Source organism: Neopelma chrysocephalum, unplaced genomic scaffold (genome assembly GCF_003984885.1).
Source record: "Neopelma chrysocephalum unplaced genomic scaffold, ASM398488v2 Primary Assembly neopelma1_200, whole genome shotgun sequence".
Lineage (NCBI taxonomy): Eukaryota > Metazoa > Chordata > Aves > Passeriformes > Pipridae > Neopelma > Neopelma chrysocephalum.
The window spans coordinates 1,450,504-1,465,147 of record NW_020897862.1 but is presented as its reverse complement, the minus strand read 5'-3'; the positions used below and the strand labels follow the sequence as shown (position 1 = coordinate 1,465,147).

The following is a 14,644-nucleotide window of genomic DNA, read 5'->3' as shown; positions in this document are numbered from 1 at the left end:
AGAGCAGGGTTGAATTTACAGTAAGTCTGTCTGTGCCACCCCAGCAGTGTGTGACACACGAGTGGAGCAGGGGTGGGTACTGATGAATGCTGGGATGGGTACTAATGAATGCTGGGATGGGTATCAATGAATGCTGGGATGGGTATCAATGAACGCTGGGATGCTGCGAAAGCTAAGTTCGTATTTTGGGGTGAAGTCCAGGAGATGATACAACTCAGGATATTCTATGAGTGGAGCACAAATAGGACTAAAGAGACCCTCCAGCGCAGTGGTCACAGCACCAAACCTCACAGAGCTCCAGGAGAGTTTGGATGATGCTCTCGGGCACAGGATGTGACTCTTGGGGATGGTCCTGTGCAGAGCTGAGGGCTGGACTCGATGATCCTCGTGGGACGCCTCCAACTCGGCATATTCTGTGATTGTGCGGTTCCCACACACCGAGAGCCTCCCGTGAGCAGCTCCGGTGTGCGGGCACTGGGCAGCACCGCCGGCACATCGCGGGGCCGCTCCCACCCCGGGGCCGCCCCGTCCCCGCCCCGCGCACTCGCGGCGCGATGTGGCCGCGCTGGGCGCTGCTCGTGGGGCTGCTCCGGACCGCGGGCGGGCGGGTGAGTGCGGGCCGGGGCTGTGCGGGGGTCTGCGGGGGCTGAGGGGGGTCTGCCCGCCGCTCCTGGGGCGCGGGGAGCGCTGCGGAGCGGGTGCGGAGCGGGTGGAACGCGAGAGGGCATCGCCTTAAGGGGCCGCTCTGGGAGATGCGCTGCGGGCGGGCATCGTGTCACTGTGGGGTGGGTGAGTCACCTGCCCGCCCCGTGTCACCTCTCTGCCCTTGTCACCTGTCCGCCCCTTGCCATTTGTCCGCCCCTTGTCACTTCTCTGCCCCGTGTCACCTGTCTGCCCTCTGTCACCTGCCCGCCCCTTGTCACCCGTGGGCCCCGTGTCACCTTTGTAGCCCTTGTCACCCGTCTATCCCAGCTTACACAGAACTCGGTGTGATCTCTACAGCAGCCTCAAGTCCCGCTCTTAAGACTCCTTTAAAGCTCACCCTGCTCCCCTTGGCTACGTTGTTGTTTTTCTTGGCTTTCCAAAGCAACATCAAACCGTTTTTCCTGCATTTTCATAGGGAATAGGTTGGTTTCTCAGGCTTGTTTGAGTATCTGTAAAAATTGTGAGTGTCCTGGCAAGTGCAGGGTGTAAATCCATACGCATTTTACACCGTTGTTCAAACAGGAAGAGCTTGTTGTGCTCTGTTGGTTCCCTAGAACTCTTCCTTTTTTACGTAGAAAAGCCTTTTAATTTACAGTGCAGCCCTGATGTGCTGCAGCTGGGACTGTTCTGTCATTCCAGCTGTGCCTGTTCTCTCTCGTGTCCAGCTCTACCACTCTTTGGCAATGAGGGCTTGTAGCTGCTTCAACCAAAGAGCTCCATGGGATCTGTTTGTCTTGGATTCTGTCCTTGCTGTACTGGTCTATCAATAGCATTTTTCTGTCTGATTTTAAAATGTCCAGGATTGTGAAGATCAATATGGAAATGCTGCTGAGATGTCCAGGTCATTGTGTTTTCGTGGGATATCCATGTTATGTACGTGTTTATTTAATCATAGGAATTTAGGCTTGATAAGACAAAGGTTCAGTGAAACCAGGTGAGGGTGTCAGAATGTGTATTGAGCCTGGAATTACACGGTGGTCTTTCAAAGAGTACTTGGTGCTATAGTAGGTTGAAACACATTAAAATAATTATTTTAACTGTTTCTCATTTTGATAGTATTTTGAACCTGGTTTACTGGACACTTTGCAGTGGGTAGGGTACAAAAGATGAAGAAGAGAGAGTCTCAGAATTTAAGTGTAAAGTTCTGTCATGTTCCTTTCTGAACAAGGGGCTTCAATTCAAAAGGAATTAACTCTTCTCTCACACTCAACATGGCAAAACGGAAATTTTCAGCATCTCTTTCTGCATTGTGACAAACCAAAGAAAAGTCTATATATATATAAAGTTAGAAAAACAAACAGAGTAGTTTCAGAAGTACCACATCTGCCACAGAGCTGGAAAAAACCCCTGTCTATCAATTTTAAGAAGTGATTTGTTATAGAAAACTTATTTTATTTTTGAGAGAGACAAATTGGCAAAGCAATAGTTCTTGAGTGACACTATTTCCTGTTTCTTCTCATTCAGCTGAAATTCTCTGAACACTCCTGGCCTCACTCCCTGTGTCAGTCACAGGAACTGAACATTACTTTTACCATTTTGAACAACTGAGTCACCAGAGTTACTCAGAAATAGCCTGAATTTTTCAAAGAGAAGAGCTGGTGAAATATCCATATTTTCCCAAATACACATATAATAAAGTATACCTTGTCTTCCTACAAACTTTGACTGACTTCTATGATTTTTGCATGTTGGGAGTAGCTTCCATGTTCTGTGCAGCTTCTGCCTTCTCTTTTGGGAAGATGTTTTCATGTTGTGATGGTGGGTGACAATGAAGTAGAGTTTGCACAGAGACACTGTTTCCTCAGGGAAGGGGAATGTGGAGCTGTAAATCTGTTTGTGTGTGGTTGTGCAAGGACTCATGCTAATAGAAATAAAGTGCAATATAGGATGGGAGAATAATTCACATAATGGACCCAAATCTTAGACATCTGTGTGGCTTTAAAAGAAACTTTATGGTGTGAGTATAGTTGGTGCAGCCTGAAACAGCTCCAGCTGATTTTGGTGAGATGCTGTTATCTGGTAACTAATCTTCCACACAATTATTTTTGTTAATGACTAGTTTAAATATTTCAGACAGAATTGTGGTTTTTCCTGTCTCCAGCAGGTCTGGTAGCTCAGCAAAGGGTGTCTCTGTACCTCAGGTCCTTTCCATAGAAACAGACTTTTACGACAGAGGCCTCAGTGACTTCATTGTGGTTTCATGTGCGAAAAGAACATTGTGCACAGATGTAGTTCCTCTTCAGACTCCTTTGATTGGCAGCTTCAGTTTGAAGCAGGCAAGGAGACCAATGAAAAGGTAGTTAGGATTAAATTATGTGCTTAAATATCTTTGTTTAAACGGCCGCCTGGAGTGAAAATGAACGTTATGTGAATGGATATATATATATTCATCCATTATGTTAACATGTTGTATTTTTATTATTTAAGATACTTAAATTTAATTACACATAAAGTGCTCTTGGTGTGGAGACTGCTGTTAGCCTGCTCCTCTCCTGTGAGAAACTAGGTCCCCTGTGTGCTGGGTGTCTGTAGTGCAAATGGGAATGTGATTCAAACAGTGCAGGGACTCTGGAGAGTCTGGAGTCATTGCCTTTGTGTGTGTAATTTCTTAGTTATTGCTTAGTGCACAGGCATTGCAAAAATCTGCCTGGTGAGTTGTGTAGTAAAAGACAATCATAGTTTACCCATTTCTGTGCCAAAATGCATTGCTTAATTTGGTTGCTGTGCATAGAGCGAGACTAAATTTCATGTTAGAGAACGTTTGTGCCTCTGCTGCCAGATAGATGGGGCATTTTAATCCTACTTGTACCTGTCAGATTAAATTTAAGTCTTCCAAAGTCTTCATTTTGTCAGTATAAATCTCTTTAAGATCAGCTGCCATTAGACATGGCCACATAAGCTGAGAAGTTCCAAGGCTGTAATGCAAAACATGCAGCATCAGGTTGGTTTTCCTTCACACAATCTGCTTGTAGAACGGTGGATCACAGTAAAAACAGAAAGTAAAATGAGGACTTGGGAGAGATACAAACAGTAACAAAATGCAAAGATTGTGGAATGGAATCTGGCCTCCACGCATCAGCTGCTCATCCCAAAGTAGCCAAGGGAACTACACAAATATTGTATGGCCCAACCTGGACCTCAGGATTGGTGAGATGGCTCTAAAAGTGGGGTCTTGTAGCCCAGAAATCCAGGGGAGTTTTATAACTGGTAAAGGGCCTGTACTTCCTCTGCTGGATTTGACAGCTTTGATTAAACTGGTTTATGTTGGGAATAACTACTAAACAAAATGAGTATCTAAGCCAGTCACAAATCCCTTTTAATGTTCTTTGAGGACAGTTGGGAAGAATTGTCAGCTGTAAGGCACTGAGAGCAACAGCTCATCAGATAAAATGTGAGGGAGATTGTATCAGACAGCAGAGAGATCCCTTCAAGCACAGCTTCAGAGAGGCAGGTGTGAGCCCAGCAACCCACAGATTTTTCTGTGTCTGCAGCCCACAGGGCAGGATTTACAACAGACAGTTCAGAGCAGGAGATAAGAATTTTTTATTTTTTTTTGCCAGGAAGCCTCATCAGCAGGATAACTTGTGATGTGGTTTAATGTACTTCTCCTTTTATTTCCCCAGTGTCTGCTCTTGCAGTGAAGTTCTATGTTTTAAAAAGGCTCTCAAGTGCTTGTTTTAATGAAGTTGATCACAATGACTACAACAATGGGATCAAACACTTGGTCTTTCTTCTTTTAGTAAATAACTTAAAATGAAAAATATTTTTGATGAGAGCAAAGCCCTTTTTTTCTTCATCAGATCTTAGTGCCAGCTCACATTTGCAAACCGGGTGATTTGTCATTACCCATCCTCAGATACCTAAACTCAAGAAGACTTTTCTCTGCCTTCACATTCTCAGGAAATGTTCTTTTTGACACTGACCATTAAGGAGATTGGCAAAATCCTGTTTCTGATCACAACTAGATAAGAGAGAAAATAGTTCACAAACTGCATAAGAAAACGTTGGATTCCCTTTAAGTGATTGTTGAGGATGGGAAGTGTTAGTCTGCTTTGTCTGTAATGTGAAGACACAATAGATAATTAACAAGTGTTCCAGTAAGGAGGAAGGATATTTTCATTACCACCCTCCCAGGAGCTTGTTCCTGTTTTGATTTCTCCTTTTAGCAGTGATTTCTCCAAATGTGTGTAGATTATACATGCAACAATCTCTTCAGACTGCACAAAGCTGAGCAGTGTCACATCATTTTTAAACAGCCCCTTGCTGATCTAGCAGGAAACTCCTACACTTGTCCTACCTAACAGGAGCCTTTTTCCTTTGATTGTGATTTTCCCTTGGAAAACAGTTAGCAGTTATCAAATATTGTGACATTTGTTCACTGAAGTCACTGAGCTGTGCTGATTAGCTTGAGCTCTTGGCACCTTGTATTTCATGACTGTTCCTCATGCATTTGACCTGCATTTTTGCCAGGTGCTGCTTTTCAGAAGCAGCAGTGCAGTTTTTGGAGACATTGTTTTCAAAACATCAAGGCCTTTCTCATTCGGGAAGGAATCACTAAGTATCTGGGAAGATTAGAGCCTTTCTCCTTTCCTTTGGTGAAACAGGTCATTTCTAACACAGCCACTTGGCAGAAAATGCTTCTCCCACAAATCCCCAGGCAAGAATTTGGGTTTCACTGGTGTTCAGTCAGAGGTTGGTTGAGTGATGGCAGCTGAGGACAAGGCTCCCAGCCCTTAGGTCTGGGGGATGCAGTAGTGAGTGGGTGTGATGCCAATCCCATTGCACTGTTTTGAACATAAAACCTGGAGAAATCACTTTGTTCTTTGTGACAGATCTTTGAAAAACACAGGAGCCTCAAAATAGTCTCATAAGCTGTGTGTTCCCCTGCATCTGCTGTGTTGTGTTTCATCAGGGCTCCATCAGTGCCTTGGCAAGGAAGGGGGTTGTAATTGCACTGGGCTTTAAGTGTTTCTGTCTCTAATTCACGGTCAGAATGGACTTGTGACTCATGATTTCCCATTAATTTCTCCTAGGAATATTCATTGCCTTATACACCACAGTTTGCACAGTGCAAAGATCCCAGCACTGAATTCTATTTTGAAGAACTTAATAAATGTTGCAGCCAGTGCCCTCCAGGTGGGTTCCAGTTCGAACTTTATCCAGCCAAATTCAGTCAATTTTCTTTGATTTTTTTGGATGTTGTAATGCATTCTGGCTGTCTGCTCTGAGCTGTCATGTCTTATACTCCACGGATAATTACTGGTGGTCTGTAGTTGGCTAAACTTTTTGTCTGCAGAAAGGTGGGCTTGTGGGTTGGGTTTTTTGGGGGGTAGTAATGCTATTTGAATATTTATTAATAGAGGTTTTGCAACAAGCTTAAACTATGTTATTATATAAGACACAGCAAAAAACTACATTTTATTTCCTCATTACATGCTGAGCAAAGGAAATTTGTCACCATAAATGCTGAGTTTCTGTCAGATCCAGAAGTGCAAACAGGAAATCAGTATTTGCTGAAGCGGCTGCAGTTGCTTGAATTAACTGACATTATCTAGAAATGTCTGTCAAACTTCCTTTGTTAAAAACATGATGGATGGAAGATGGTAATTCATACAGGAAACCTTTTCCTGTTGTTTTATGTGCTGTTCAGCACTACATCTTTAGCCTAAATCATTAGCAGGATGTAGGATGCAGAATTTTAAGCTTCTAGTAAGTACATGGAGAAACAAAGTCTTTGGAAGTAATTCATGTGGCTCATCTCCAGGGCCTCTTCTTTTGAAACACAGATCCTTCAGGCAGCTCCACAGATTTTTTCAGTGTTAATCCTGCTTTCTGATTATGTTTTCCAGGATATTTCTGTAGAGGATATGAGGCTTTTATATTCCTTCTCATTTCACAAGAAAGGGAAATAGCAACTGAGGTGTTTTCCTTTGTACTGTGGGAGCTGCATCTAAGGATATGCTGAAGGGTTTTCTTCAGGATTGGGGCTGCCTTGTTTTGAATGTGGCTGGAATTCACTGAACTGAACGTAGGAAAAGGGGTCAAATATGATAAACATAAATCAGAGTTAAATCTGATAGTGCCAGCAAAGGGAAGGGGTTCTACAGCTGAAAATGAACCTTACCTTAAGCAATTCCAGTGAGATGCTTTCTCTGTTTTGGTTTATTTATTTTTTTTTAATAGGTCAGTACAAGATAGAGAGCTGCAGTCACACTGTGGACACCAAGTGCAGGCCCTGCAGACCCAACACCTACACAGCCATCTGGAACTGGTCCCCACAGTGCTTTGCCTGCTCACCACCCTGCAGGAAAGGTAGGCCCGGATTAGTAAAGAGCCATTTGTGACTTTAACAGACTCCTCAAAGACTAGGCTTGGTTTAACCCAGTCGGTTCTCCTGGCAGGTTTTATCTATCACTTGTATGCCCTCATGCTTTTGGTAAGATTTGGGGATAAGAATCAAGGACAATTCTTGCAGGGGACCCTGTCCCTTTTTCTTTCTAAGTCCTAAAAATGAGACACTAAGCTTCTACTCTCAGAAACTTGGGCACTGCATCACTAAAATAGTTCCAATAGAATGAGTTCCTGCTTATAATGTCTAGTCAAGAGATCCTGAGACCTGACGTGCACAGGGGTAAATGGATAATTGCATTTCCAGTGTCCAGTTATTTCTTGACTGGTCTGCTGAAGTGACAACAGCAAACACCAGTTGTGATATTCCTGTGTTGTTTTTATTTCTGGTTCTGTTCATTGAAGCAGCTTAGATAAGGCAGTACATTGTACCAACATCTGTACATTGGGCTGACAGATCACATCATGAACAGACTCAGTCATGCTGTTCTCCATCATTTCTAATGGAAACTGGTGTCAAAAATTACCTACTTGACTCACTGACAAGTTTTAGGGATACAGTCTAAGCTGTTCAAAGGATCTTTAGTCTCATCTAAACAGATAACCTTACAAAGCTGGTTAATTACAGTATGAAAATGTGTGTTGTAAAGTCTCCAAACACTTTAATACAGTTGCATGATGTGCTCAGGCTGCAAATCTCAGATTGTGGCCCCCAGGTACTGCAGTGATGAACACAGGTAACACAAATGTGCATATTTGGGGTTGTGATAAAATATAACACAGCTGCAGGTACAGAGTTTTAAGGTGCATTCTACAAATGCAAATTCCTCCTTGCCCAGAGAGAGAAAGAGAGAGGAAACTCTTCTGACAAGGTAGACATTGGAGCATATTAACATAATTGGTTTATGATGCTAAACTAGCCCAAAGCTGCAAAATTACCTTCAGCTTATGGTATGTGAACATCATCTCATATTCACCCAAAACATTGTAGGCTGTGATTTGAAATGTTGGTAATAACATCTTGCTTTATTCTTGTTTTAAAAAAAGGGCTTGTGGAGAATCAAACATGCACTCAGTCCCAGGACAGGATCTGTAGCTGCCCACCCCACAAGTACTGCGTTTCCAAAATAGAAGAGTACTGCAGAATGTGCAGAGTGCACAAAAAATGTGGCAAAGGGTACCGAGTTTCCAGAAGAGGTAATTTAATTTTGAACACACTGTTTACTGAACTCTTACTCCACCCTAATTCCCTACAATTAGACACTCTTTTTAGTGGGTTTTTTTACATTCTTAGCAAGTAGGCACTAACCAGAGTGACAATATTCTCCAGAGGTACATCCAAGGGAACATCATGTTGCAGTCTTTTACTGCCATATATCACAGAGTTCCTAATCCAACTTAATCTTCCTTTGTTTTGCTCTACTGCGTGATTTATTCTGTAGAAGTAAGGTTCAAGACCACTTAATTCTTCCTTAAATCCTTGAAACACAGTGCTTCAGGTGGAGTTTTGGGTGCAGTAAATAATGATAACTCCATGTTGTCCTGCAGAATTGATCTGGTTTTATTAGCTGGTGGTGATTACCACTCTGATAATATATATGTCTCAAGATGATAAATAATATTCAAAAATTCAAACCAGCAAATATTTTTAAGAAATCAGGGATCATTTGAGAAGATGCAGAACTCCAACAGCAGGGGGTCAGTCTGCCAGGGACTAGTGAAAAAGCTCAGCTTTGTCTGCAGCACCACATTTGAACTACTGGTGGGGTTTTAGACTTTGAAAAAGATTGACTGTCAGAGGTACCAAACTAACAGCTGGTTAATCTCCTGAAGTGTGTTTGGGTTGGGTGCTTCAAGCGAATCTCTCCTGTGACAGTTCCAGGCTGTATTTTATGCGCTGCCTCTGTACCACTGCCAGGATCTACACAGACCTTGGTTATTCATTCTCTGGTCTCTCTGGTTTCTCACCAGACTAACTGGAGTTTTCCTCTTTGTTTGAAGGGACAGACAGCACAGACACAGAGTGCAAACCTTGTCCTCCTGGCACTTTCTCCCCTGAGGAATCCTACGACACCAGCTGCACACCCCACACAGTGTAAGCCAGTGTCTGTCCAACAGCAGCCTTCCCTGTGCACAGGGTTTGCCACCTTTCCAACCCTCTCTTTCTGTTTCTTGCAGTTGTAAATCAGTGGCTGTTCCTGGGAACAGCAGGAATGACACTGTTTGCAGCGACTCAGGAACAGCCACAGTTCTACCTCACACCATCCTGAACCTGCTCCTGACCCAGAGCTCAGCTCCCCACAGACCTGAAATAATAACTCGACCCGTCATGTTAAACTCTGTGCCTGACCTGTCTCCCACCATTGGTGAGCTTTAACTCATTTAAAGTCAATTTTGTCTGCCCAGGAACCATATTTATATTTGATTCTCAGTTTCTTTGTAAAACCAATTACCTGTACCCAAACAGAACCTCAGAAGAGCTGAATTAATTCAATATGACACTGCTTGTTGTGAGTTGCATTTTTACCTTTGCATCTGCACTATCCCAGTGTGTTCTGCAGTTCTTGGAATTCTGGAAATGTTTCTAAAAATCCCCAAACTAGTTAACAGAAGGCATTTCCTGAGAATTGCTGCTGTAGCTGGTAGAAAAGGTTGTATTTTAGATTCTGGGCTGGGGCAAACCTGACTTGATAAACCTCCTGGTGAGAGGTCTTTGGAGCCTTCTGGCAGCCTTTCCCCAGACAGGATTCCCAAGTGGAGGTGTGTTGTCTCCTGTTCACAGCCCATCCAGAAGACAGAGATATTTAGGAGCATTCCAGGCTGGCTGGCCTGTATTTAACAAACTCTTGTATCTGACAATAGAGGCATCCAATGTGAATGTCACACCCCCAATATTTGTGAATTTAGCTTTTGTACCCATGGACAGAAGCTACAAGACTACCTTTTTCTAATTCGATCCTTTGTCAGATCAACCTGCTAAATAATTCCTCTTTTTTAATTTATTTTCAGGAGCAGTAGCGGGACTGTTGTTACTGGTCGTGATAATTGCTATTTTGGGTTATTGCTTAGTCTCTAACAAAAAAGGTAAGAGTCATGAAGTGAAAACAAGCAAATCTGTAAACACTGGAAAAAGTGTCACCTTTTTTCCCACTTATCTGAGCCTGGTGGTTGGCTGAAGTTAGTGCCTCAGAAGGTGCCAGCTCTCTTCAAATCTGTCTTGTTCCTCAAATTTTAGGTAATTGTCTAAAGACACAACACCCTCATGGAGTTGGACAACTGTGCAACAGTTGTGCTTCTGCTGGAGCTTGTTAAATATTTTGTACTTCATCATTTAAATATTAGATATTATCAGGTGTTCTCATTAAACAGATGTGACTGTAGAGTATGGCCATCAATACCTTTCCTCATTGACACTATGCTATAAAAATTAGGAATTCATTGCAGAGGCTCCTCTTTGCTTGCTGGCTAAATTTAAGTCACCTTCCAAAATTAATATAATACAGCCTTCAACATTTTCAAGCTGTGTGTAAATGTACATTAGGAGTTTATTCTGGGATCAGGGGATATCACTCAGACTAGTTCAGAGTGCAGCTTTTGCAGCAGGTTTGGGTGCTAATGAATTTCTTTGCTCACTTGCAGCCCCTGTGTTCTCTGCACCAGCTACAGAGGCAGATTTGGTGAGTGCCACCATCCTTTCCATCTCTTTAAAAATTGTACAGAAATCATGCAGTCTTATTTAATTTTAAGTAATAAAAAACTGCACAGCAGAAAGACAACTGGAGTGAGAATGGGGTGGTTTGGCCCCCAAACCAGGTGTAAAATGCACTTACAAATAGCCCACGTAATACACTCTCCTCACTTTATTAGCAGTAAAACAGAGGTGGGGGCAGAAAACCAGATTTTAGAGCCTTTGTTCTCTAGATAATCAGTGTAGTGCTGTGGGTGCCTTCAGGAGACAAGTTCATTTTGTTGAACCCCTAATGAGCTGATATGAATTTAGTTAAAGTCATCACTATGCAGATAGAAATTACCATAGAATGGCTTGGGTTTGAAGAGACCTTAAACTCGTCTAGTTCCAATCATCAGTGGTTTCTTTAGCTGCCTAAGGACTGACCAGTTCTCTGTTAGTGTGTTGGGTTTTTTTAAATACTAATTTTTTGCATTTCTCTGAAAATGTTCCAGCCTTTTCCCCTCCCAGAAAAACAGTGTGACAAAAAAGTGAGAGAGACAGGATTGCAGAACTCCAGCAACTCTGAACAGGAGGAACAGCATCTCTTGGGAACTTCTGGGTCCAGCAGTGGCAACCTGAATAATCCAACTGCAAGAGTCAGCATAGAAAGTAAAAAGAATGATGAAAAGAGAAAACCAGAAGGATTTCAGCAGCAACATCCACCTGCAGAAGGTTCTAAACTCCACAGCGGAGACAGACACAGCTCTGTGAGTTCAGGTAGGAATGGTTCAGAATGATCCAGAACCCCTTGAAATTTGTTTACCAATTATGAGCCTTTTTAGCAGTTTAAATGGCAGGATAAAACATGAGACCCCTGTTCAGCAGAGAGAAAATTTAGTAACTTCTGAAAAGAAAAAGTGATTGTTTTAAGCTGTCACCCTGAGACAGTAGAGAGTTGGTTGTTTGGTGAAGTAGCAGGTATTTGTGGGGCAGGGGATCTGGTGGTCAGTGCTCACATGTGAGTGGCAATAGGAACCAAAGGGAGCAGTAAGAAAACATCGTCAAAACCATCTGAAATGGCAACATGGGCAGGGAATTGTTTGTGATCCAGGGCTCTGCATTGATTTCTGTAGCCTTTTTATTTCTGAGGTGATGTGGATTTTGTGGCACAATAAAAAGCCACTAAAATTTACAGAACCAAATCCACCAGCTTGACCAAACTAAGGGAAGCAAGAAGATATTTAGTATCTACCTTAACTATAAGTCAAAGAAGTGGACTGTCCCATTCTGTGTTTCATTCTTCCATGTTTAATGTGTTTTCTGTTTATTTGACAGAACATTCTGGTAACGGAGGAACGCAGGTGAATGTGACTTGTATTGTCAAAGTCTGTAGCCCAGACTGCAGTTCCCAGTGCCCAGAGCAGATGGATTATGGAAACACTCCCTCTTATTCCCCAACAGGGGAAGAAACTCCCCTTTCAAAAGAAGAAAATCCCTCAAAAGGTGAAACTGAAGTTCACATCTCAGTGGAAAATGAGGACAATTTACTTCAAGACTTACTTCCAGAAGAAAAGAAGGTTCCTCTGGGTGTTCAAGATGCTGGGATGAAAACCAGTTAAAGGAAATTACAGATCATACACTGACTGACTGATAAAATTAATCATTTTCTAATGTCTTATAAAACAAATGTTATGGCAAATGTAGCATTCCTACAGAGACTTGAAATCTCAGACAAATATAGACACTGATGCTTTAGTGGTTTTTAAGCTTTGAGAGCCGAAGGAAGATCTTTGCAGTTTAAAAATTTGAATGCTTTTTCTTTTAAATTGAATGGCCAATTCTTCCCTTTCTTCTTTGAAACCCTAGAAAGACCTTTACCAGATTGGAAAAGGAACATTTTTCTAATTTTATGCCATTAATTTTCCACCTGAGACTTCTTGTCATGATAATTTGGGTTCAGGTGTCCAGAACATTCCTGTGACCGGCACTTCTAAGGGACTGGAGTTAAATTATCATTCAGTCAATGCTCAGGAATTATCCATTTGAATTTAATTTTAAAACTATTGCATTCCATTTCCTATCCTAGATCTTCATAGAGATACTTTCCCTCAGTCTCCTGGATATTTCTTTTATTATTACAGTTTGCTTTTGCTCATTATCAGGCCAAATTTCTCCAGTGTAAGTACACATAGGATATCAAGAAGTGAAATCTTTTACACGAGCTTTTTTTACTAAATTACAACTATTATGTATAAACAACAGCATTTCATTGCCTGTACATAGTTCATTTTGTTTTAGAAGAGAAAAATGAGATTGAAAAGTTGTTGTCTTGCAGTAGAAGTAAGTTCCTTTTACTGACGGCTCTGGAGTGTGTCACCTTGTGTCCTGGCTGATGTAACATGTTCCCTGATTGATTCTGACCTCATTGTTGAGGTTAACCATAAACCCAAAATATTTTCCCTGTGTTCCAGTGAATATTAGAGCAGATCCATGTGATTATCTTTCCAGACAGCTCCTGCACACTGCCCTCAGGAACAGGTCTCTCAAAGATGGCACAGCATCATCTGTAATAAATGGCGTTGACTCAAACCTCAGAACCTGAAAATCCTGTTCCACTTCACTGTTGATGACGCTGAAGCTCCAGCCACCTCTGGCAGAAAACTACTGGGGTTTCTTCTTGGATCAGGTCTTGGGTTTGGAAGCCAGTCTTTAGCAACCCACTTCCCATAATTATATTTTACAGCCTGTGACTTAACTGACAATTGTGGTGGCTGTGTTCAACCAGGATCTGCAGCCCAGTGTCTGAGTCACAGCACAGTGGAGTCATCCAGTGGGCACAACTCGTCTTTTATGCCATAAACCCACTGTTGGACTGGAGGATCCCTGTGCTTCCAACCGAACTGGCTTATTCTACCTCAGAAATTAAACACAGTGGTTATTTTTGAGGCCCTAGGCTGAAAAAGGATGTCTGAGAATAGCATTTTTTCTACTGCTACAGAAGAGAATTCGGATTTGGAAAATCCAAATTTTAAACTTCCACAAAAAGTACAAATTTTGAACTCCCACAAAAGCTCTGAGGTTACTCGGTTCTGGAACTGAGAATGCACAAACAGGTTTTTAGTTCTACTATGAGGAAACCTTTTACAACTTTTACAACTGTATCTTAACTTGCACTTGAAGGTAATTTTCAGGGAAGACTTTGAAAATGGGCACACTGAAACTATTAACAAAACTGAAGGATTTAGAAATAAAGTTATTTAAGAAAATAACCTTATTTTATCCAGCACTTTGAACCTCTTGCACTGTGATATTTTCAGCATAATTTTTTATTGGCTCCCAATATTGGGGCCACATTGAAGCACCAGAGGAAGATTTTTGTTTTAAAAACATTAAAAAGGAGGATCCTGTTGCAGCAGTCAATTTACAGGGTTTTCAAATAAAGGAGCTGCTTCACAGAAGGAAAATTATGCTTAAGTGGGGAAAAATGAGCTTGAATTTGCTTATAAAATGTAAAAAGACTCCAAATGCAAAACTATGAATTTTTATAAATATGTGTATTTTCAAGTTTCCTGAGCTCTTTATTAAACACAACTGTACTTTATTATTATTTAAATAATGAAATACTGTGATGGCATTTTACTCAGAAGCAATGGTGAGCCTTGAAGGTAAACGCCTCAAAGAGTTTGAAAACTATTTGTGTTTAAACAACAGCCGATCCTGCCTATGTGGACTTAAAACGAGCAGCGCGGAGACGAACTTGCTTCAGTTTGGGTAAGAAAGATTAAAAAAAGCCCACTAATGCTAGTTAATACCCACTTCTGGTCCCTCTACGCGGACGGTAGAAATGACATTTGACGCTTTTCAGCCCCAAACCCGGGTGTTTACAGCCCATTTTCCCGCGCGGCGCCGTGAGGGGAGGGT

General features: G+C 42.0%; 1 protein-coding gene across 1 annotated transcript; it reads left to right on the top strand.

The window, feature by feature from the left end:
• The first annotated feature begins 532 nt into the window (after positions 1-532).
• TNFRSF1B (TNF receptor superfamily member 1B) lies at positions 533-14,542 on the top strand. Its single transcript, XM_027703007.1, has 10 exons — positions 533-608; positions 5,739-5,841; positions 6,889-7,017; positions 8,101-8,250; positions 9,055-9,148; positions 9,232-9,419; positions 10,063-10,137; positions 10,693-10,730; positions 11,236-11,500; positions 12,059-14,542. The coding sequence occupies exons 1-10, from the start codon at positions 555-557 to the stop codon at positions 12,340-12,342; spliced, it is 1,380 nt and encodes a 459-aa protein (XP_027558808.1). The 5' UTR covers positions 533-554; the 3' UTR covers positions 12,343-14,542.
• The last annotated feature ends 102 nt before the right edge of the window (positions 14,543-14,644 follow it).

Bases quoted from the DNA above. Each gene is read 5' to 3' on its own strand.
- TNFRSF1B (XM_027703007.1), top strand. From the start codon at position 555: ATGTGGCCGCGCTGGGCGCTGCTCGTGGGGCTGCTCCGGACCGCGGGC. The intron at 8,251-9,054 runs GTAATTTAATTT...CTTTGTTTGAAG, and splicing joins GTACCGAGTTTCCAGAAGAG to GGACAGACAGCACAGACACA. The intron at 10,731-11,235 runs GTGAGTGCCACC...AAAATGTTCCAG, and splicing joins CAGCTACAGAGGCAGATTTG to CCTTTTCCCCTCCCAGAAAA.